Source organism: Grampus griseus (genome assembly GCF_964374135.1).
Source record: "Grampus griseus genome assembly, chromosome: 10".
NCBI lineage: Eukaryota > Metazoa > Chordata > Mammalia > Artiodactyla > Delphinidae > Grampus > Grampus griseus.
This window is the reverse complement of record NC_139004.1, coordinates 65,035,170-65,057,038: the sequence shown is the minus strand read 5'-3', so window position 1 is coordinate 65,057,038 and position 21,869 is coordinate 65,035,170. Positions and strand designations below refer to the sequence as shown.

Below are 21,869 nucleotides of genomic sequence, written 5' to 3'. Positions count from 1 at the left end.
ACATGATCCTAGCAGTCTTTTATAGTGTCCTTGATTTCTGGTAGAAGATTTTCTAGTCTTGTTACATGTTTAGCTTGAGACCAGGAATTAGCAATTTCTTCAAGGAACGCTGTTTCTCTTTAGACAAAAATAGTAGAGATCATAAACTGCATGGTAGGGCTGCTCTTTACTCCAGAGGTTCGTCATATTTCCAGTTTAAACTTAGGACTATAATGCTTTTACTCAACCTAATGTATATTCTTTTTTTGTTTGTTTGTTTGTTTCTTGTTTGTTTGTTTGTTTTGTGGTACGCGGGCCTCTCACTGTTGTGGCCTCTCCCGTTGCGGAGCACAGGCTCCAGACGCGCAGGCTCAGCGGCCATGGCTCACGGGCCTAGCCGCTCCGCGGCATGTGGGATCTTCCCGGACCGGGTTACGAATCCGTGTCCCCTGCATCGGCAGGCGGACTCTCAACCACTGCGCCACCAGGGAAGCCCATGTATATCCTTTAATGCCAGAAATCCCAGTATTCAATAACACAGTTACTCATTTTCTTTATCCCATAATGCTCACATAACAGTCTCAGAATCGTAGACTAGCAGTATTATTTCTGAAAACTATTTCTTCAGTGCTTGTTATCTTTAGAGTATACCCTGCTAGGATATCCAATTAAAGTCATTTGAAATAGTTCTTTGTGTGATTCTCCTCCCAATTAAATATACAGTTAGTTTGCTTTATGTTTTGGGGATTTCTTTTTCAAATTTAATTTTATAATTATGTAAAATATTTACATGGTTCCAAAGTCAACCAAATAAGGTATATTCAGAGAAGCCTGGCTTGTACCCTTGTAGCTTCCACCTGGTTCCCTCCGCTGTTGTAGTGATTTTCATCCTTGGGAGCTTTTAAAAAATACTGATGCTCAGACTCCACATCACATTGTAAAGCAACCATACTCCAAAAAAATTAATAATAAATAAATTTTAAAAATAAAAAAAATTCAAAAAGAAAGAATAGCAGCATTCTTTCCCTCTTCTGACCCATAGAGAAAGCAGAATGAATTTGTGTGTGAAATCATGGTGGATTTTTTTTTTTTGTCTTCTCTGTTTTCCTTCCCTTCCGTTCTCTGTTTTTTTTCTTAATTGTGAGCCAATGAGTCCCATAGTTTATTGATTGGGTCTCAGAACCCTAAATGGGGTACTCGGTGCTTTTCTTGGACTTTTCTTGCATCATTGAGTGTTCCTCCTTTGACACCCTGCTTCTCCCTCATCTATGTTTCCAGGCACCCTGGGACATTTACACTCTCCAAAAACTTTCTTGCCTTTGGGGCTTTCGTCAAGTTATTTCATCTGCCCAGAGATGCACTTTCACCCCCGCCTATGGAGGCTCAGCATAATTGCCACGCATTGGTGGCAGCCCTTCCTGGCAATCCCTTTGTTTGATTAACTACTCTAATGGGCCTGCCCTAACAGCTGCTTTGTAGTCCACTTTTGAGATTTACTGTTCTGTGCTATGTTTTACTATGCTGAGGTCCTCCAAACACAAGGCCCTCATTAATGCCCTGCTTCTGTTATTTGCCTCTGTACACAGCTGGTGTTGCTAACATCCTACCAGCCCAGCTTTAAGTTGAGTGTGCCTATTTGCCACAGCAGTTGTAGAATCTTGAGTCCTGAGCTTTGCCCTGCCCTAGCTGTGCTTGGATTATGTTCTCCGGGTTTGGTTTGGTTTGGGTTTAATATTTATTTATTTGGTTGCGCCAGGTCTTAGTTGTGGCAGGTGGGCTCCTTAGTTGTGGCTTGCCGGCTCCTTAGTTGCAGCTCGAGGACTCCTTAGTTGCGGCATGTGGGCTCCTTAGTTGTGGCATATGAACTCTTAGTTGTGGCATGCATGTGGGATCTAGTTCCCTGACGAGGGATCGAACCCGGGCCCCCTGCATTGGGAGGGTGGAGTCTTAACCACTGCACCACTAGGGAAGTCCCTGTTCTCCAGGTTTTTATGCCGTATTCTACCATGTTCATAGTGAAGATTCTATTGTCCATCATGTTCAGTTTAAAATAGGAGAGACTTTGGGAAATGTTTTCAAATTCTCCAGCATGTTCTTAATATTCACCACATAAAATATTCTACCTGCTCAAAGAACCATGTTTTAATTTCAGGGTATGTCAGCATTTATGAGTTCATTTAATCAGGAATAATGACTTTTAGTTTCCACTGAGATTTCATTTGTTAATATTTTTGAGGCACATGTTTTCAGATCAGGTAACCTAAATTATAAGTCTTCCTATTCCCTATGTATTTGTTTATAATAGAAAAGGAGAGCATTTTAGGCATTGTTTTTCTGCTGGAAGATTTTCTCATACTTACACTGGTTGAATACTTTGACCCACATAAACTCTGATGTGCTCTGTTTTGGGCTATTTAAGCAGTGGTGAAATTACAATAGATGGTCTCTGTCTGCTGTAGTCATTAATTACATTCTCTGTGCCTTGGCATTGTATCTTGCTCCAACTGCAGCTGACCTCTGGCCCTGTGAAAGCTTTTAAGATGTGTACTAATTTAAAACGAAATAACACATAGATTTATCAGGCAGCATGTTTGTGTTTTTAATTACATTTTACACTGCACTTTTTTTTTAAGTACTTTTGAACTCTTTCACAGAGGGAGTGCTTTAGGAATTTAAAAAATCATTTTGTCTTTTTTGCATGATATATGAAAGCATTGATTTTTTTTTTCTTTTTTTGCGGTACGCGGGCCTCTCACCACTGCGGCCTCTCCCGTCGCAGAGCACAGGCTCCGGACGCACGGGCCCAGCGGCCACGGCCCATGAGACCAGCCGCTCCGCGGTATGCGGGATCCTCCCGGACCAGGGCACAAACCCGCGCCCCCTGCATCGGCAGGCAGACTCCTAACCACCGCGCCACCAGGGAAGCCCGAAAGTATTGATTTTAAGTTTGCATTTTAAAATTTTGATTCCTTCTTTTATGTCTTGTTTTAAACATACTCTTCTTTTTTTATGATAGTTCTATAATCTTGATATCTCACCCTTTGAAGTATCCCCTGATAGCACCCATACTAAATTGTTTCACTGTGTACTTTATAATTTTAGGTTGTATACTAATGTTTAATGGGGTTTTAATTATGGAAATTCCATGAGGCCTGGGTTGAGGGTTTATGCTGGTGTACATTTCATCTGTCTACCTGAGTGACAAGCACATGTGTTTCAGATGATCAAAGGAAACTCTCCCACATCTCTCAAGCTAGAAAGCAAGCTCCATGAAATCAGGGATCTTTGTTTTGTTTACTAATGTCTCCCAAATTGTCTACTGTAGTGCATGGCACATACTAGGTACTCTACCTATATTTGTTGAACTGAATCACTTCCTTTCCTGGTGGATGGATTAATTTTGACTAATCCACTTTTTATTGAAGAAGTAGTGACAGACTATTGTAGGTACTTTCAGGAATGCTGGGGTTTTCTTTTGACTATTTGCCTATTTGTTCCAATAACATGACTTTGACCCTGTGCTGTGCAAAAAGATAATCCTAATCCTGTTAAGATGAATGAGCATTTGCCTCCTTCCTGGGTCTATGTTTTTTTCAGAGACCTCGCATTAGAGTTTGGCTCTCTGAGCCATCTTCAATTTGTTTTTCACTAATCCTCAAATTTCTGTTTTTTGGAGGGTTATAAGGCATATTTTATATATTTTAAAAATAAAATTAATCAGATTAATGTTTGAAGGTGAAAAAAACCACCTTGTTTTTTTTTTTTATAAATTTATTTTTGGCTGCATTGGGTCTTCGTTGCTGTTTGCGGGCTTTCTCTAGTTGCGGCAAGCGGGGGCTGCCCATCATTGCTGTGTGCGGGCTTCTCATTGTGGTGGATTCTCTTGTTGCGGAGCATGGGCTCTAGGCCCGTGGGCTTCAGTAGTTGTGGCACGCAGGCTTAGTAGTTGTGGCTCATGGGCTGCATGGGCTTAGTTGCTCTGCGGCATGTGGGATCTTCCCTGACCAGGGCTCAAACCCGTGTCCCCTGCATTGGCAGACAGATTCTTAACTGCTGTACCACCAGGGAAGTCCCTCCACCTTGTTTAAATGATATATAGTTCAGTGGTAAGAATTTAGATAACCATCAAACATAAGGAATGTTAGGTGAAAAGTAGGAAAAATTAGCAAACAACTTTTTTTTTTTGTTTTAACCTAAAAACATGATCAATTTTTCTGATTAATACAGTGACTGTGGGTGGAGAAAATCCACCTGTATTGAGGGAGAGTATAACTTCATGGTTAATTTTTTATTTTAGTGTAATACTCATTATTTTATTTTATTTTTTAAAAAATATTTATTTTTTAATTTATTTGGTTGCATCAGGTCTTAGTTGCGGCAGGCGGGCTCCTTAGTTGCAGTTCACCAGCTCCTTAGTTGTGGCATGTGGGCTCCTTAGTTGTGGCACATGGGCATGCGAACTCCTAGTTGTGGCATGCATGTGGGATCTAGTTCCCTGACCAGGGATCAAACCTGGGCCCCCTGCATTGGGAGCGAGGAGTCTTATCCACTGCGCCACCAAGGAAGTCCCTCATTAAGTTATTTTAAAATGAAATGTAAATGCAGGTCTAGCAGGTCTTGGGATTATCTTTAAAAGAAGAAAATTTAACTATTTGATATCATAAAATTACCAGTAAATTTAGTAGACTTCTTATTCATTTGGTGTGATACAAATTAGGTGGAACTTGGATGTCAACAGAAATAGAATTGCCACCCACGTTGAAGTTATAAAGAGCTTGTTTTCAAAGACATATATTATTCTTTATATTGTCTTTATGTGATCTTGTTGAACCACTGTCTCTGGCTGATTATGGACGAATATGAATTGATCCACCACTTGGTATTGAGGTTCCTAGTTCTGTTGTCAAAGATCTTTGCAAAAAGGGAGGATAAAGATGGAGTCATGTGATACAATGATGACTAAACATTGCTTCTTTGTTTTGCAGTTCCAGTTCCTAACAGATTTGATCGGCGGCGAGTATCAGGTATGTGTTCTTTTTCATAGCATACTACTGAAATGCTATTTTAAGATGGGATTATCGTAAATAAAAATAAAGTGATCTTTTTAATAAAAGGTAAGTTGATAGCATTATAGAACATTATAAAAATTACCTGTGGTTCCTTCATTCTGTTTCATTTTAAGTTCGGAGTGTATATGTACTTATTTTTATATTATTATAATCAGTTTGTCTCATTTATGTCATTAATATTTTTCCATGTTCATAATTATGGCTTCTAAAAACAACTTTTCATATTACTTCTTCTGGCATTCTATATTATGCTTGCCATTAGCTTCTTGCTTACATTGTTGAGCCACTTAAATTACTTCCTCAGTAATAGTGCTGGAAGTAGCATTCTCTGGTCAGAGACTGAGCGTTGCCTTGGCTTTTTCTGTGTATTGCTTACTAGAGATAGTCTACAAAATAGGCTACAGGGAGAAAGACACCCTGCAAAGACCTCTTTTCCACCACCATCTCACTAACATAGGCAGTGCCTACTCCTTTCATTTATTTTTTTAATATATTTTTATATTGTTGACTTACAAACATACTCCTTTAATTTAGATGTAAGATATATCTCAAATTGTTTTATTTGGGATTCGTTTGATTATTAACCAAAAATGAACGTTTTCCAAATATGGGAAATCTATTTTATTTTCTTGTATGGGACTAGTTTGATGATATTTTTCCCTTTTATCTGTTGTGCTCGAGATTATTTTTTATAAGTGTGAATAAATTTCTATCATGATTTTTAATTTATTTATTGATTGATTGATTGACTTTTGGCTATCTTGGGTCTTCGTTGCTGTGTGCGGGCTTTCTCTAGTTGAGGAGAGCGGGGGCTACTCTTCATTGCGGTGTGCAGGCTTCTCATTGCGGTGGCTTCTCTTGTTGCGGAGCACGGGCTCTAGGTGCGCAGGCGTCAGTAGTTGTGGCACGAAGGCTAAGTAGTTGTGGCTCGTGGGCTCTAGAGCTTAGGCTCAGTAGTTGCGGCACGTGGGCTTAGTTGCTCCACGGTGTGTGGGATCTTCCCGGACCAGGGCTCAAACCCATGTCCCCTGCATTGGCAGGCAGATTCTTAACCACTGCGCCACCAGGGAAGCCCCTATCATGATTTTTAACCTTTTGAAATTTTTAATACAAAATTTTCCAGGTTGGTGTGCTACTTATTTTAATTTTGCTGTTTTTTATTGACTCAAAAATTTTGATCTGTGACTGGTACCTTGAACACTACTCTTTTTTTTTTCATGATTATTCCTAAGCTGAGAAGGTCCCCATTTTTTCATAGAGCTGATAAATATGTTTTCTGAAAGTTTTTCTTATAATAAGATGCTTGACTTTTAGATACATGTGGAGTTTGTTTGATTGTACAGTTGGGATGTTTATGTGTTTCAAAATTGCTATGCGAGCTGTATGTGTCACATCATTCTTTCATATCCCCTTGTTCTGGGAAGGTTTCTTGACTTTAAATTGTCATATGACCTAACATTTGATAAGGCTTAGAATCTCTTTCCTATCCCTCAATCATTTTCTTTGAGAAAATCTGCTCATTTATGTTTTGAGAAAGTTTTTGGTAAGGTTGTACACCAAAGTCTGTTGAAAGGAGTTTGAAGAATGTGTTGTTACTTATAGAAAGTCATTTACAGAGGCAGGACTTCCCTGGTGGTCCAGTGGTTAGGACTCTGCACTTCCATTGCAGGGGGCGCGGGTTCGATCCCTAGTTGGGGGGGGGGGTCCCAACATGCCGTGAGGTGCAGCCAAAAAAGAAAAAAAAAGTCTTACAGAGAGGAAATAGAATAGAAATTGAGGCTAGTATGAGACCCATGAGCTACTATCTCCCATTTCTGTTCATCCCTGCACCCCTTTTTACCAAAGATTAGTAATAGCTCTTGACATCTGTGGGACAGGCCTGGGGAATGGAGAGTGCAGTGACATCTCCTCCAGAGGTCACAGACGGTCACAGATGAATTGCTGCGTAGCCTCTCCGTCAATGTGGTTCAGTCCTTGAACTCTACGGAGGACTCAGACGAGTACTGGGTATTATCCCTACCCTTAGCTTTTACAATCTTACTGAAGAGTTAAAACTTTTTAATATCATTCAAATGTTAAGTGAAAAAAAGGGATTCTTAATAGAGTCCATAATGATTATTCAGGAGAGCAAATAGCTTGTTAGCAATAGCTAACATTTTTTGAGTGCAGGCTGTGTGCTAGGTGCACATTTTTAAGGTCTTTCTAAATGCCTGCCTTGTATTGTTGAATATAATCCTCAGACTAACACTGAGATACATGCTATGATTATCCCATTGTATGGATAGGGAAACTTGGGGGCAAAGCAGAGGTTAAGTAACTTGCAACAGTTGAGGTGATAAAGTGCCCACAGATAGCATGGTTCCTAAGTACTACCCTTTAGCATCCCTATGTACCCTTTCTTATACCCTCTGGAACTCTTGGTCAGTCTTCAGCTAAATCCGTAAACTCAGAGAACAGAGCCTGTTCTCTCAGTGCAGTCTTCATCTTCCTGATCTAGCTGAAACTTGGCCTGCCCTGCAGGCTTTTCAAATGGCTCATTTCTCGTTCACTTTCCTTGTAACACTGACAGGAGGTGGGTGAATATCTCTACTGTTCCTCATTGCTGCTTCCAGGCCATTCTCTCTCCCTCCTCCCTAAAACCCTCCGACTTCAAACCTCACATTATATTCTACCAGCCACTGCCCCTCCTTGTTTTTGTCCTCTAATAACCCCCAGGTTGTTCCTTCTTATTTCCACATAGATAATCCTTGCAGTCTGGTCCTTCCATTCCTTGACCTCCTCTTCTCCAAGGTTCTTGTCTTCCACCCTACTTCAGCCACTCATTTCCATGGTTGTATTGTGGTAGGACCAGCATTACAACTCTTCATATTCTCAATCAGTGATCCCAGTCTCCCACTGCTGCCTGCTGTCTTCTAACAGCTCCTTTGCTGTCCCACTCCAGCTCTCAGAACTCATTGATCCTGTCTCCTTTTCACTTTCTCGCTTCCTCTTTACTAACCTTAAATTTCTTGATCAGTGATTATAACCATTCCCTGGCACCTTCCCTCAATTCACTTTTCCCTTTTTATTTTCTTGGCTAAACCACACTGTGGTTTAACCCAATTCTCCACTTATTGTGTCTGCACCACAGCTGTACTTGGTTGAGGGAAAATACGCAGCCCTGTTGACTGATCTTATTTCAGTTCATGATCATTAACTTCTAGTAGGCTCTTGATGGCAGCAATCATACTGTGTTTCTATACTTGTTTCACGCCCCTGTTCTCCTAGGTAATAAGTCTTTCGTTTCTTCTCTCTCTCCAAACCTCCAACACCTCCTCCCCCATCCTCATTCCTGTCAGATAATCTTCCTCTCAATTTAACTAAGGAAACAGAAGTAACAGAAGAGAATTTCCTTAGGCTCCCACCCCATCTATCCTTCTTAATCTGCCTGTGAGTCCAGTTGTCCACCTGTACACTAGATCTCAACCCTTCATCCTTCCAGCAGTTACCTGTTCTTTATCCTGCATAATCTTTATTCTTCAACTGGATTATTTTTCTCAGCAAAGAAACATATCGTTGGCTCTCCATTCTTAAAAATAAAACTTTAAAAAAATCACTCTTCCCTCTCTAGCTACCACCCTTTCTCTCTCCATATCTTTATAGCAAAACCCCTTGAAAGAATTGTCCATATTTCTAGTTTCTCTTCTCTCTTGAGCCCATTCCAGTCAGACTTTTGCTCCCATATCTCACCAAAGCTACTTTGTGTATTGCTCACTCACTTTCTTCAGAAGGAAGGAACAAAGGAAGGATTGAGGAATCAGGAAGAGAAATTACTGGAGGCAGAAATAAAATAAAGAAACACTTCTTGGAGGGAGGCAGAAATTGCACTGGAAGTTGAAAAACATGGTTACTATTTGGCCAGTACCAAGAAGGATGCGTTCTAGGTGGAAGAATGTCTCAAGAACTTGAAGGGGGATAAACTGGAACTGGCTGCTCTGGCTGTAGGAGAGGAGATAAAATAAAATTGGAAAGATAGTTGGGGAATGGGCTCCTGATGTGATCCAAGGATTTCAGCTAAAACTAGTTGTGTGAGGACATGTGCTGTGTCAAACACTGCAGAAGAGACTTCAACAATTCAGGGTGTCTGACTGAATAATAATCTGGAAAGTAAAGCAGCATAGGAGAGCTAACAGTTGTTGAGTGTCTCCTGTGAGCCCGGCCCTAAGTTTAAATGTCACCTCCTATTATTAACCCTTTAACATGGTTCTACTATTGTTATCCCCTCTTAGCGTTGAAGAGACCAAGGACTGGGGACATAGAGAAATAGTGACTGAGCAACAGATGGACGTAAGCTCAGACTCCAGTGAGTGTAGCTTCATAGATGAGCTTTTCCCCTCCTTGATGCTGCCTCTCCCTTGCAAATCACTGGAATTGAAAATCTGTACCTTCCAAATCCTTCTAGCAGAACAGTCCCTCTACATCAAGTGATAAATGCATCAAATGAAGACAGTCCATAAATTCCTTAAATGCAGTTTTCTTTAAATAGTTCTAAATTAGTGTTAACTGTCTTTCAGTTTAAAACGTTAGTGTGATTCTGTTCATTTAAAAACTTCATCCAGGGACTTCACTGGTGGTCCAGTGGTTAAGAATCCTCCTTCCAATGCAGGGGATGCGGGTTCGATCCCTGGTTGGGGAACTAAGATCCCACATGCCACAGGGCAACTAAGCCCACGCACTGTAGAGCCCACGTGCCAAAACTACTGAGCCCGGCGCGCTGTGCAGCTCGCACCACAACTGGAGAGAAGTTTGCGTGGCACAATGAAAGATCCCATGTGCTGCAACTAAGATCCAATGCAGCCGAATAAATAAATAAATATTTAAAAAAAAAACTTCATCCAAAAAAGAAAAACCCTTTTGTTTCATAAATTTCTGTTGTTTAAGCCACCCAGTCTGTAGTATTTTGTTATGGCAGCCCTAGCTGACTAATATACCCAGGCTATATCAACTCTTCATGGGCGCTGGCAGGACAGCACAGGGCCTCATGCCTGTGACCAGGACCTGGGCTCATTTCTTTGTAGAAATGAGGGGATTTTCTCTCACAAACACATTTTAGTGATTCACGTTTCTGGATGGAAGAAGCACCAGTTAAAATTTAGAAGAGGAAATTCTGCTGGATAATCTGTTGTTACTTTGTACTGTTTCCGATTACTAACTAGTGACATCTGCTGGAGAACTGTGGCAAAATTAATTCCCTCAAATGAGGGGCTGTGCTGCTCTTTTAGTCTTCATCTTCAATAGGTCTTGACCATCTCATGACCTAAAAAGTGTAGGTCTTTTTTTAAAAATTTGTTTATTGATTGATTGATTTTTGGCTGGGTTGAGACTTTGCTGTGCGTGGGCTTTCTCTAGTTGTGGCGAGCGGGGTCTATTCTTTGTTGCCATGCGCGGGCTTATTGTGGTGACTTCTCTTGGTTGCAGAACACAGGCTCTAGGCGCGTGGGCTTCAGTAGTTGCGGCACACAGGCTCAGTAGTTGTGGTGCACGGGCTTAGTTGCTCCGTGGCATGTGAGATCTTCCTGGACCAGGGCTCGAACCCATGCCCGCTGCATTGGCAGGTGGATTCTTAAGCACTGCGCCACCAGGGAAGTCCGACATTCAGTGTAGGTCTTGAGGCTGCATAGGGGATGACACAGACTCTGGGACTCCCCACACTGAGACAGGTTTCCTGATGTGTAGAACCATAAGGGGCAACAATCACATAGACACTTAAAAATGGATTTTTTATATAGAAAATGAGAAAAGTAATTCGGGATCGGTACCAGAAAGTAGAGAGGTTGAGGGTAAACAAAGGAAGAGGGAAAAGGGAGCTGAGTCTGATGTTCAAAAGAAAAGGGAAAAAATGAAAACCAGTTTAAAAAAATAAAGATATAATGTTTTTCACAAATAGAAACATTAAAAATTTTAATGCAAATAACTACTTTTGTTTAAATCATAGTGCTGTACCTTAAGACTTAAAAACTATAACATTTGTTGCCTCAGTTACATTGTCTAAAAATATAAAAATGAGCTAAGTTGCTAAAATACTTTCCTCCAAACTCAGAGGAAAAGCAAGCCTGGAAATAGGCTAGCTCAAGACTAAGTGTCATTATCAGTAAGATCCTGTCAGTCTCATCACTAAAGGCTTATTATTTTCAACTTCTTAAATGAATATTTTCATACATATGCAAAAGTAGAGACAGTTAGTATAATAATACTCATATATCCATCTGTCTCCAAAATGAGTTTTTTTTAAATGCGTATTTCTAAGAAGACATTTTGAAATCCTGGACCAAGGAGTAGCAGAGTAGGCTGAATAAAGGTCAAATATGAGAATATTTCTGAGGTAGAATCTGATGTATTCATTGGGTAAGAGGTGAAAGAAGGAAGCCATGGTGAGTTCCAAATTTCTGGTTTAGAAAGCTGGGTTGATAATGACAACATTAATCAAGAGTGCAAAGAACCAAGAGGTTTGCAGTTTAAAATACTATCTGGTTAGCTGCCCTCTGGCTGCTTCCTCAGCCCCAACCCAAATACCTATGAAGATGTGAAAAGAGGCAGCAATAACATCTAGGAACTCAGGAAGGTGTCTGCCTTAATCTTTAGGACAGATCTGAGATAAACTTGTTTCCTTGTGGAAACAGGAATGGCTTGGAGAAAGATAGAAAGAAAGTCATTATCTACATCCCATTATCACTTCCCTGGCTCAGCTACAAAAGCCTGCACCACCAGGGGCTGGGCAGCACTCTCTGCAGAACATTACCTGATACTGTTTTAGGGACTAGAATGGTGCCTATGCTCTTACTCCCTTCTCCCTGATTTTTCTCCATCTATTTAAGGATACTGGGTCCCTGTTAGACAGGCAGAGTGTTGATGGCATTACAGTACAGAAGGCGTGGTCCACACAAGTAGGCTGGGCAGGGAAGGGAGTCCTGTGTACAGGTCATGCTAGGAGTCACCATTTCTCAGGTATTCCATTAGGTCAGAGAATCAATGAGGAAGGGGAAGCTGGGATGCAAGCTAGACCAGGGCTGCAATGAGTAAATGTCTGTAAGAAATCAGGAGTTAAATTGAGAGTGGTATGTATCATCTTATCCCCTCTTTATAGATATGTAGAGATTTTTAGCCATCATACAAAAGAATTGAGCATAGGGTCAAGAAACTTTTATATTTCTTGCCTGCTAACAAATAAGAAATAAACCCTAACAAATAATACAAGGCTTATGAATGAATTTGGTAGATTAAGGCTGTAAGAGGAATGAAGATTAGAAAGGTCCACTACAAAATGCTCATAGAATGCAAAATATCATTGCCTTTATTTTGTTGCATTCTGGGCAACACCAGTGATCACATCTAGATCATTCCTGGCAAAACAGTTTTGTTAGTGAGTACACTAACTTTTTTATTCACTAGATAATTCATTGTGTCTACCATTGTAACACCTAAGGGTAAGATTTTAAAATCATGACTTGTACTGACATCTCCAATTCTAACCCTTCTTCTGTTCCATAATTTTATTCCCCTTTTCTCCAGTGAAAAACATCTGGCTGTATATTTGTTTACTCACAACTGTAGTACACAGAGGAGTTTTGGAATTACTGTACCACTGGAAATAGCAGTTCTTTTTTGTCATTGGAATATATCCCACTGAGGGTGGATGGTTACAGTACTATGTTCAGAAGCTACTTAAAATAATTCTCCTTTCCTTCTCTGTGGTTATGTTATCAACCTGATATGTGGTTAGGTTCATTTGTTTCTCTTTGTATTCAGTTTTAGGGTCCCTCCATCCTTATCAATTTAATTTTTTAAGTATATAAAACATTTTAACATGGCTTAACTGTCAAAACTATATAAAAGAATTTTCTTAGAGAAGTTTCATTCCCTTCCCTATCCCTTCTTTTTTGTTTCTGCCTACCTTCTAGGAAACAGTTTTACTACTGTCTGGTTTATCCTTCTCTTGTTTCCTTTTGAAAAAATAAATATGTTAAATTTTTTGTATATATATTCATATTTATGTATTTATCCCCTTCCTCCCCACCTTGTTTTTTGGCTGCATTGGGTCTTAGGTGCGGCACACAGGATCTTCCCCGAAGCATGCTGGATCTTTTGTTGAGGCACGTGGGCTCCTCTCTAGTTGTGGTGCTTGGGCTCTGGAGTGCACGGGCTCAGTGGTTGCAGCATGCAGGCTTAGTTGCCCCGCTTCATGTGGGATCTTGGTTCCCCAACCAGGGATCGAATCCGCTTCCCCTGCATTGGAAGGTGGATTCTTAACCACTGGACCACCAGGGAAGTCCCCCTTCCCCAATTCTTATCATGGAAGTCCTTCCTTATGGAAGGGACAGCATACTATGTAGTATATTCTTCACCTTGGTTTTTTTTGCCTTTTTTTCCCCTAGAACTCACTATTTATTAGCCTATGGGGATTTTCCTCGTTCTTTCTTATAGCTGTATGATTCAAATGGGTACTTATATCATTTATGATATTCTGCTATTATAAACAATTGTTCAGTTAATATTTTTTAAATCTTTGCTTTACAACAAAGACACGTCCTGTGGCCCGCTGGTGCAAACACAGGTTACCTGCAAAGAAAATCAAGTTGGTTTTAGATTTATATAATACTGTACCTAGAACAGAACCTGGCACATAGTATTTACTTTGTTTAAAATTCTTTTTGGGCTTCCCTAGTGGCGCAGTGGTTGAGGGTCCGCCTGCCAATGTGGGGGACACGGGCTCGTGCCCCGGTCCGGGAGGGCCCCGCGTGCCGCGGAGTGGCTGGGCCCGTGAACCATGGCCGCTGGGCCTGCGCGTCCGGAGCCTGTGCTCCGCAACGGGAGAGGCCATGGCGGTGAGAGGCCCGCTTACCACAAAAAAAAAAAAAAAAAAAAATTATTACTTTTAAGTCATTCATGTACATAATGATGTTGAGATATTTTATTTCAACTTATTCTTTTCATAATTACTCCAATTCCATATCCATATGTTTATATTGCATATACTGTACTTTTTGGTTTTCCATCCCTGCTTCATAGCTCAGCAGAGATATTACTTCCTTGCTTGTCCTTGCTACTACCATAGAATTTAGTAGATAATATTTTTTATCATCTCTCTCCTGTTTGGACTACCAATCCCTAGAGAGCTGGCTTTTCATCACTAACAGAATGCCTGGCATTACTAGGTACTTAATATATTTGTTAATTGAAGGAAGGGATTACAAAAATCATTATAGCTTTAGAAAACAGTGAATAAAAAAAAATTGTGTCCACTTCCTATTTTCCAGTAAAACACACATCTGTTTTATTTATTTTTCTCTTTATTTTCTCTCCAAATTTAGTCTGTGCTGAGACCTATAACCCTGATGAGGAAGAGGAGGATACTGATCCAAGGGTAAGAACTGCAGCAAAGGTATTAGGTAGAATAATTTTAGTCCCCACTCATTCCCCTCCTCCTCTACATACCAAATCTAATCATGCTGACATTTAAAATAAATACAAATTAAAATCTCAGCAAGATGCCATCTTTTAACTAACAGATTGACAATTATTAAGAAGAATGAAAGCAAGATTGGTTGAGGATATGGTAAGGAGGGATGCCTAGCTGTAGCTGTCAGAGCTTTATACTTAGTCAAGCCAGCTGACTCAGCAGTTACGTGAAGGAGAATTCATCCCTAACAAACAGTTGGGTCCTTTCTAAGGAGATTATTGCAGTATTGTAAAATTGAAAAATGGAAGCAACATAAATGAACCAAAATAGGGGATGCCAAGGGCTAAATTAAGGTACATTCAAGTCAAGAGAATCTGCAGCAATTGGAAATGATGGTACAGGACTGGGCTTAATGACATGGAATGATGTATATTTGAGGTACATTTTATAGAGCATTTTATAAAATAAAAAATAATTTAAAAATATCTATCCGTCTGTCTACCTATTTACTTATTTACTTGTTTGTGCAAAGATTTATACCTGGAAGGATATATCCCAGATATTAACAGTAGTTGTTGTAGGACTATGGTTGATATTTGGGTGCTTTTTTAAAAACTCAGGTTTTTAAATTCTTGTACAGTTAACAAATTACTTTTATAAAAGCAAATTTGAACCATCTTTTTTAAAAGATTGATGTTATAAAAGAAGCTTTAATGATCTTTCAAGTGTGCCTTAAAATGAGTAGACTATGAAAGATTCTGAAGTATTCTAATAATAAAATGCTACCATTGTGTGAATATAATAGACATGTAGGTTTTTGAATTTTTTATTTTAGATATTGTAAAATTTTGATGAGTTTAAAAAGTTAAAACTTTTTTTACTAACTTTTTAATATCACAAATTTAAATTACTTAACACTTTTGGCATCTGTTATTTCTGGTCAGTTTAAGCAATGTACTTTTTTTAGGGTGAAGACAATACTTAGGAAGGAGCTTGATGGGCCTCTCAATTATAACAGCGATACTAGGCAATAATTATTTTTTTTAGTTCAGTAAACATTTATTAAATATCTGTAGTATTAGTAATAGGAGTAATAGTTTTTGAGCACCTACTAAATGCCAGGTTCTGTTTTAAACACTGCCTGTATTAGCTCATTTAATCCTTATGACAATTCTAATTTTGTAGATATCACTAATACTACTAGTAATACTAAGCTGTTGAGGTTTGAACTCTAGCTTGTATAGCAGTTGTTTAGTTGCCATCTCCACTTACATTTCAATAGACAACTCATACTGAGCTCCTGACTATTTCCGTTTAGACATTCTTTTTCACCCACAATCTTCTCCAGCTCACTTCTTGGCAGTTCCAAACTTCCTGTTGCTCAGGTCCAAAATTTTAGGGTCACCCTCAGCTCCTCTCATTTTTTCATACCCACATTCAAATTTTCAGCAAATCTGATAGGCTCAGTCTTCAAAACATGTTTAAAATTCCAGTACTTCTCAACACCTTCATGGCTACCACCTTGGTCCTAATCACCACCGTTTAGCACTAGGATAATCACAGTAGCTTTCTGGCTTTCACTGTTGCCTCCCTCAAGGCTGTTCTTCACTCAGGAGCCAGCATGAGCCTTTAAAAACATTAGATCTCTTTCCTTCCTCTGTCAGAACCCTCAGATTGCCCCTATGTCACTAGAGAAAAGTTCCAGATCTGTGATCTACAATGCCCTCCACCTAACCCCCAAACCTGGTCTCTTCCTGATCTTTTCTCCTCACTCTGCATCAGTCACATCTGTCTCCTGGTTTTTCTCAAACATGCTATTAACCAACCATAAGACCTTGTTTTCACTTGCTGTTCCTTCTGCTTGAGGTGCTCTTAGAGATGTCAACGTTACTCACTCCCTCAGGTTGTCCTCAGTTCCTTGGGATCTTTACAAATGTCACCTTCTCAGACCTCATCTGGACGCACACACGCACATGCACACTCATACACGCACCCTTCCCTACCTTATTTTCTCCTTAGCCTTGTCACTCTAAGATACTTTATGTATTTATTGAATGTGAAAGCAGGTGTTTTTGTCTTGTGTTCACTGCTATGTCCCCAGAGCTGAGACGGTGCCTGGCACCTAGTCGATGCTTAATATTTGTTGAATGAACGATATGTTACCTTCTGCTTTTCGGATGGGGACTCTGAGGCTTCCAGTGCATAGCTGACTTGCTGCCAGCCACACAGCCAGTGGGTGGTCCAGGGTGGGTACTCTTCACCCCTATCATATTTCCTGTCCACGATCAGGGTACTGCTTGGTATTTGTATGGAGTTAAAATTATAGTAAACATGCTCTTAATTTTTCCCATTTTTAGGATAAAGAAATATACCAATTTGTAAGTTAAGTAATATTTTTAAATAGAATAAAAACATTTTCCTGGTTTTATTTGGATTGGCAGGTGATTCATCCTAAAACTGATCAACAGAGGTGCAGACTTCAGGAAGCTTGCAAAGATATTCTTCTTTTCAAAAATCTTGATCAGGTAACATTGATTTTTAAAATATTTTTGGCTTTTAGCTTTTGTCCTATTCATCATTTAAACAGTTTTTAGCATCTTAGCCACAGTCATATGAGGCATTAAAACCTTAGCTTCTTCTTACTTGCAAATGTTTGCATTGTGTTGAGCACTGTAATCCATAATGAGCTTTTCAGATGACTTTTAGTATTTCTCTGAACTGCTTTGGTACTTCCTCCAAGGCAATACCATTTGAGGACCATGCAGTTGGGTCATATTAAAAGGAAATGCTCAGGTTTGCATGACCCTGGCTTAGTTTGGAGGGTCTTTATTTATGCTGAAGAGTAATTTCTCCAAAGATGCCAGTGTGGCGTCCTCTCTACCGGTAGCGGTTAACCCACTGGAAGTGTGTGACTGCTTCTCACTCCTTTGGTGTAAGGCACCCCTTATTATTTCTCAGTGAAGACCTCAGGCATGGGGCACACACAGAGTGGTGTTTGTCTTTAGGGCCCCAGCACAGGATCTGTGCCTGTGCCTGTCTTCCCTCTCTTGGTGGAGATGGAAAACAGGGCTACCTCCTGAGGACAGAGATGCTTCAGATTTCCTGTTCCTTCTGTACTTTGACGGCCACATGCTGAAGCCACATGAATGGCTGAGGTGCTGGGCCTGCTGCGGAATCCCAGAATGTGCAGAGACAGGAAGGATAGGAAATAGAATTCTCCTACTACCCAGCTCCTGCAAATATGTCTTCTGAAGATATCCCCACAGCCTTCTGGGAATCTGGCTGGTCAAACATGAGTTTATGTTGTATCAATCAAGGGAATCAACTATCCCTGGTGTCTGTAAACCAGACTGTTTGGTAGCTGTGTGGTTATAGGAATAGCGAGAACTTTAATCAGAATTTTATTAGTCTGAGATTGAATAAAACAAGGACCATGAGTTCAAGGAAAGGCTGGTTGTAAGAAATAATAGTCTGTATCAACTGTTTTCCCTGGAAGACTCATCTGTATCAATGGAAAGCATACTTGCTTCTTTATCTACTGTGAATAAAACCCCTTGTAAATTTTATACTATCATATGTTCTAAAGAAGTTGCTGTGTCAGTCTAGTATTCAGATTTTTCTTAGTGCTGGAGAACATCATTTTACCATTTCAGTCTTGAAAAATGATAACTGAATTTTCAGATTTAATTATATTTTTCTAACATTTTATCATGAAAATATTCAAATACAACAAAGTGGAAAGGATTTTACAGAACATGTATTTATCCACTGCCTTGATTCTAACATTGACATTTTACTGTGCTTGTCACATGATATACCGTCTACCCTCAACCAAGGGGTTGGCAAACTTTTGCTTAAAGAACCAGATACTAAATATTTCTGTCACAACTACTCACCTTCATTATTGTAGCAGGAAAGCAACCATAGACAATGCATAAATGAAAGGGTATGGCTGTGTTCCAATAAAACATTACTTACAAAAACAGTCAACTGTTTGCTGGCCCCTGCATTAACCCATCTTATTTTTGAGGATAATTTCAGAGTAAATTGGAGATCTCAGTATATTTCCCTTAAATACTTTGGCATGCATATCATGATAGTTCAATATTTGTTTATAGCTTTTTAATGTAAAGTTTGCATATAATGAAATGCATGCATGAGTTTTAAGTGTACTTAGGTTTGACAAATGCATACACTTAGGTAATCCAAACCCCTATCAAGATGTAGAATGTTGCCACCACCCCAAAAAGTTTCCTTATGCCCCTTCATGATCAATTCTTGCTCGCCTCCCCCCAGAGACAACTTCTATTTTGATTTGTTCTACCATAAATTAATTTTGCCTTCTAGAATTTCATATAAGTGGAATCATACAATATATACTCTGTTGTGAGAGATTCTTTTCACTCAGCACAATATTTTTGAGACTCTTTCTTATTCAACATTCCATTTCCTTTTTTCACTTTTTATTTTGAACTAGTTTTAGACTCATAAAAGAAGTTGTAAAAATAGTAGAGTTCCCATATACCCCTCATCCAGCTTCCGCCAATATTAGCATATTACATAACCATAGTACAATTAGGGGAAGGGTAAGCTGTGACAAAGCGAGAGAGTGGCATGGACATATATACACTACCAATCGTAAAATAGATAGCTAGTGGGAGGCAGCCGCATAGCACAGGGAGATCAGCTTGGTGCTTTGTGACCACCTAGAGGGGTGGGATAGGGAGGGTGGGAGGGAGGGAGATGCAAGAGGGAAGAGATAGGAACATATGTATATGTATAACTCATTCACTTTGTTATAAAGCAGAAACTAACACACCATTGTAAAGCAATTATACTCCAATAAAGATGTAAAAAAAAACAAAACCAGGAAAATGACATTGTTACAATACCATTAGTTAAACTAAAAACCTTGTTCAAATTTCATCAGTTTTCTCACTAATTTTTTTTTCCTAGTTAATAATCCAGTCCAGAAACCCACATTGCACTTAGCTGTTATTTCTCCTTAGTCTCCTCCAATTTGCGATAGTTTTCAGTTCTTTCTAGTATTTCATGATCTTGACACTTTGAAGAGTACTGGTTAATTACATTATAGAATATACCTCAATTTGAGTTTGTCTGATATTTCCTCATGATTGAAATGCGGTTATACATCTTTGGCCAGACTACACAGAAATTCTGTTGTGTCCTTCTCAGAGCATCATATCAAGGGATCCATGATGTCAGTGTGTCATTGTTTTGATGATGTTCGTTCATTCCCTTTTATTGCTGAGAAGTATTCCATTATATGAAAATACCAGTTTGTTTATCCATTTTTCTGACAATGGATACCTGGTCTATTTCTTGCTTTTAGCTCTTATGAATAATGCTCTGGACATTTTATACAAGTCTTTTTGCGAACTTTTTTTTTCATTTCTCTTCAGTAAAATACCTGAGGGCAAAATTGCTGAGTCATAGGATAGGTATATGTTTGATATTGTAAAAATCTACCAGATGGTTTTCAAAGTGGTTATACCATTTTGCATTCCTTCCAACAATATGTGACATTTCCAATTGTTCTGTATCCTTAACCAACATTTGATATTATCTGTCTTTTCAAATTTTAGCCATTCCAGTGAGTGTATTTGTTTCTATTTTTTAAAAATTTACTTCCCAAACCTTTGTTTTTAAATTTTCAAATTTACAGAAAAGTCAAAGAATAGTACCATGAACATTCTTATATTCTTGACCTAGATTGACCAGTTGTTAACATTTTGCCACATTTACACTGTTTCTTGTGTGTATATGTAGGCACATGTATGAGTATGTATGAACTGCTTTTAAGATTTTCCCTGTAAAGTTTTCTAGGGCTTTTTTGTTTTGTTTTCCAGTCCTGAGTCACACGTTGCTTTTGGTTGTCATGGTATGATTCTAGTCCCCTGTAACCCAGATTGCTTCCCCCATGCCTTATTCTATATCATGACACTGATGTTTCTGAAGAGTCCAGGCCAGAAAAAGAAGAGTTACTCAAAACATGAGGCTGCCAATGGACAGCCCACAGGCCAGATACAGCCAGGTATAGATGTGTATGTTTGGTCTGTATTGTATGTGAAAACTTTAATTTGTTACTTGTATTTAAACATGAGATTTCTGGCAACACTGAGCTCACATTCCACATTAACGTGGATGACACATGAGTAGCAAGCCTTCCTTTTTAGTATTTGTCAACTTTTACAGTATTCAGCACACCTGGAACTATGGAACTAAAGAGGTGCTTTTTGGTGATAATGTTATTTTAGATAGAACAGTCACACTGACAGAACACTAAATCACATGGAATTATGCAGCAATAAAATTATTTCCTTGTCAGATCTTCAATCCACATTCCTCCAAAGACAAAGTCTTTCTCTGAGTTGAAACTGGTATTTAGTGCTCCGTAACAGTCACTGATTTCCCTGACAGAGGGATGCCGGCCCTAGACTGAGATCGCTGTTTTGTTAGAATTTAATAGCATTGTTTTGTTTTCATTATACTTACTGGTACAGTTAGTTACCTTCTGGTTATGGCAGGTAATATTGGTAAGTAACTAATTGTATATGTTGTGTATAAATGATTGTAGCAGTATTACATGTCTGGTAATAGATCTCGTTTATTGAGTACCTGTTATGTGACATATACTTTCCTTAGATTTTTCTCCTTTAGTCATAAAAGTTGATGAGCTAGAAACTATTTATTAAACCCTTTTTTGCATATGAAGAAACTGAGTCTCAGAGAGGTAAAGTGATGTGCTTGGCTAGTCAGAGTAGTAGTTGTGCTGTTCCATGAGATAACCTGTGAGGCCATCTCAGCCTTTTAGCCTTGATAATCCTGTTAATATCAACACCTGGAGGAAGGTGGCATCACATGGCTTTATACCTGACATAGTAGAGCCATCAAGGCAGGTGACAGTCTTGTGGGTGCGGCTGGGAGAATAGGCACCATGATTTAGATACCTGTTTTTGCGTAAATTATAGAATGTATTTTCAAAACAATGCTGCCTCAGAAAACTTGGCAACTGTGCTGTATATGTGGAGATGCAAAGCTGAATGGCCACAGGAAAGCATTTGTTTCAGACAGCCCTTAGGTTTCTGCTTGAACGTGGGGAATAGTCTGATGTGGGGACTTCTACCATCTACCATGTAGTCACCAACTAAGATAAGCAGAGTTTTTTTTCCCCCCACAAGTGTAGAAGCCATCTTTTCTCGTTGTGTATTCCCTGCAGGAACAGCTTTCTCAAGTCCTCGATGCCATGTTTGAAAGGACAGTCAAAGTTGATGAGCACGTCATTGACCAAGGAGATGATGGGGACAACTTTTATGTCATTGAACGGTAGGAGATGGAGTTTTGCAGTTGCACGGCTGTACTTA

The 21,869-nt window shown here is 39.4% G+C and overlaps 1 protein-coding gene across 1 annotated transcript in view; it reads left to right on the top strand.

The window, feature by feature from the left end:
* PRKAR2A (protein kinase cAMP-dependent type II regulatory subunit alpha) overlaps window positions 1–21,869 on the top strand; it is a 78,870-nt gene that overhangs the window by 32,762 nt on the left and 24,239 nt on the right. The window contains exons 2-5 of the mRNA XM_082664534.1: window positions 4,965–5,003; window positions 14,396–14,448; window positions 16,926–17,009; window positions 21,725–21,831. Coding sequence (XP_082520660.1) covers window positions 4,965–5,003; window positions 14,396–14,448; window positions 16,926–17,009; window positions 21,725–21,831 — 283 coding nt within the window. The remainder of the gene's footprint in view (window positions 1–4,964; window positions 5,004–14,395; window positions 14,449–16,925; window positions 17,010–21,724; window positions 21,832–21,869) is intronic.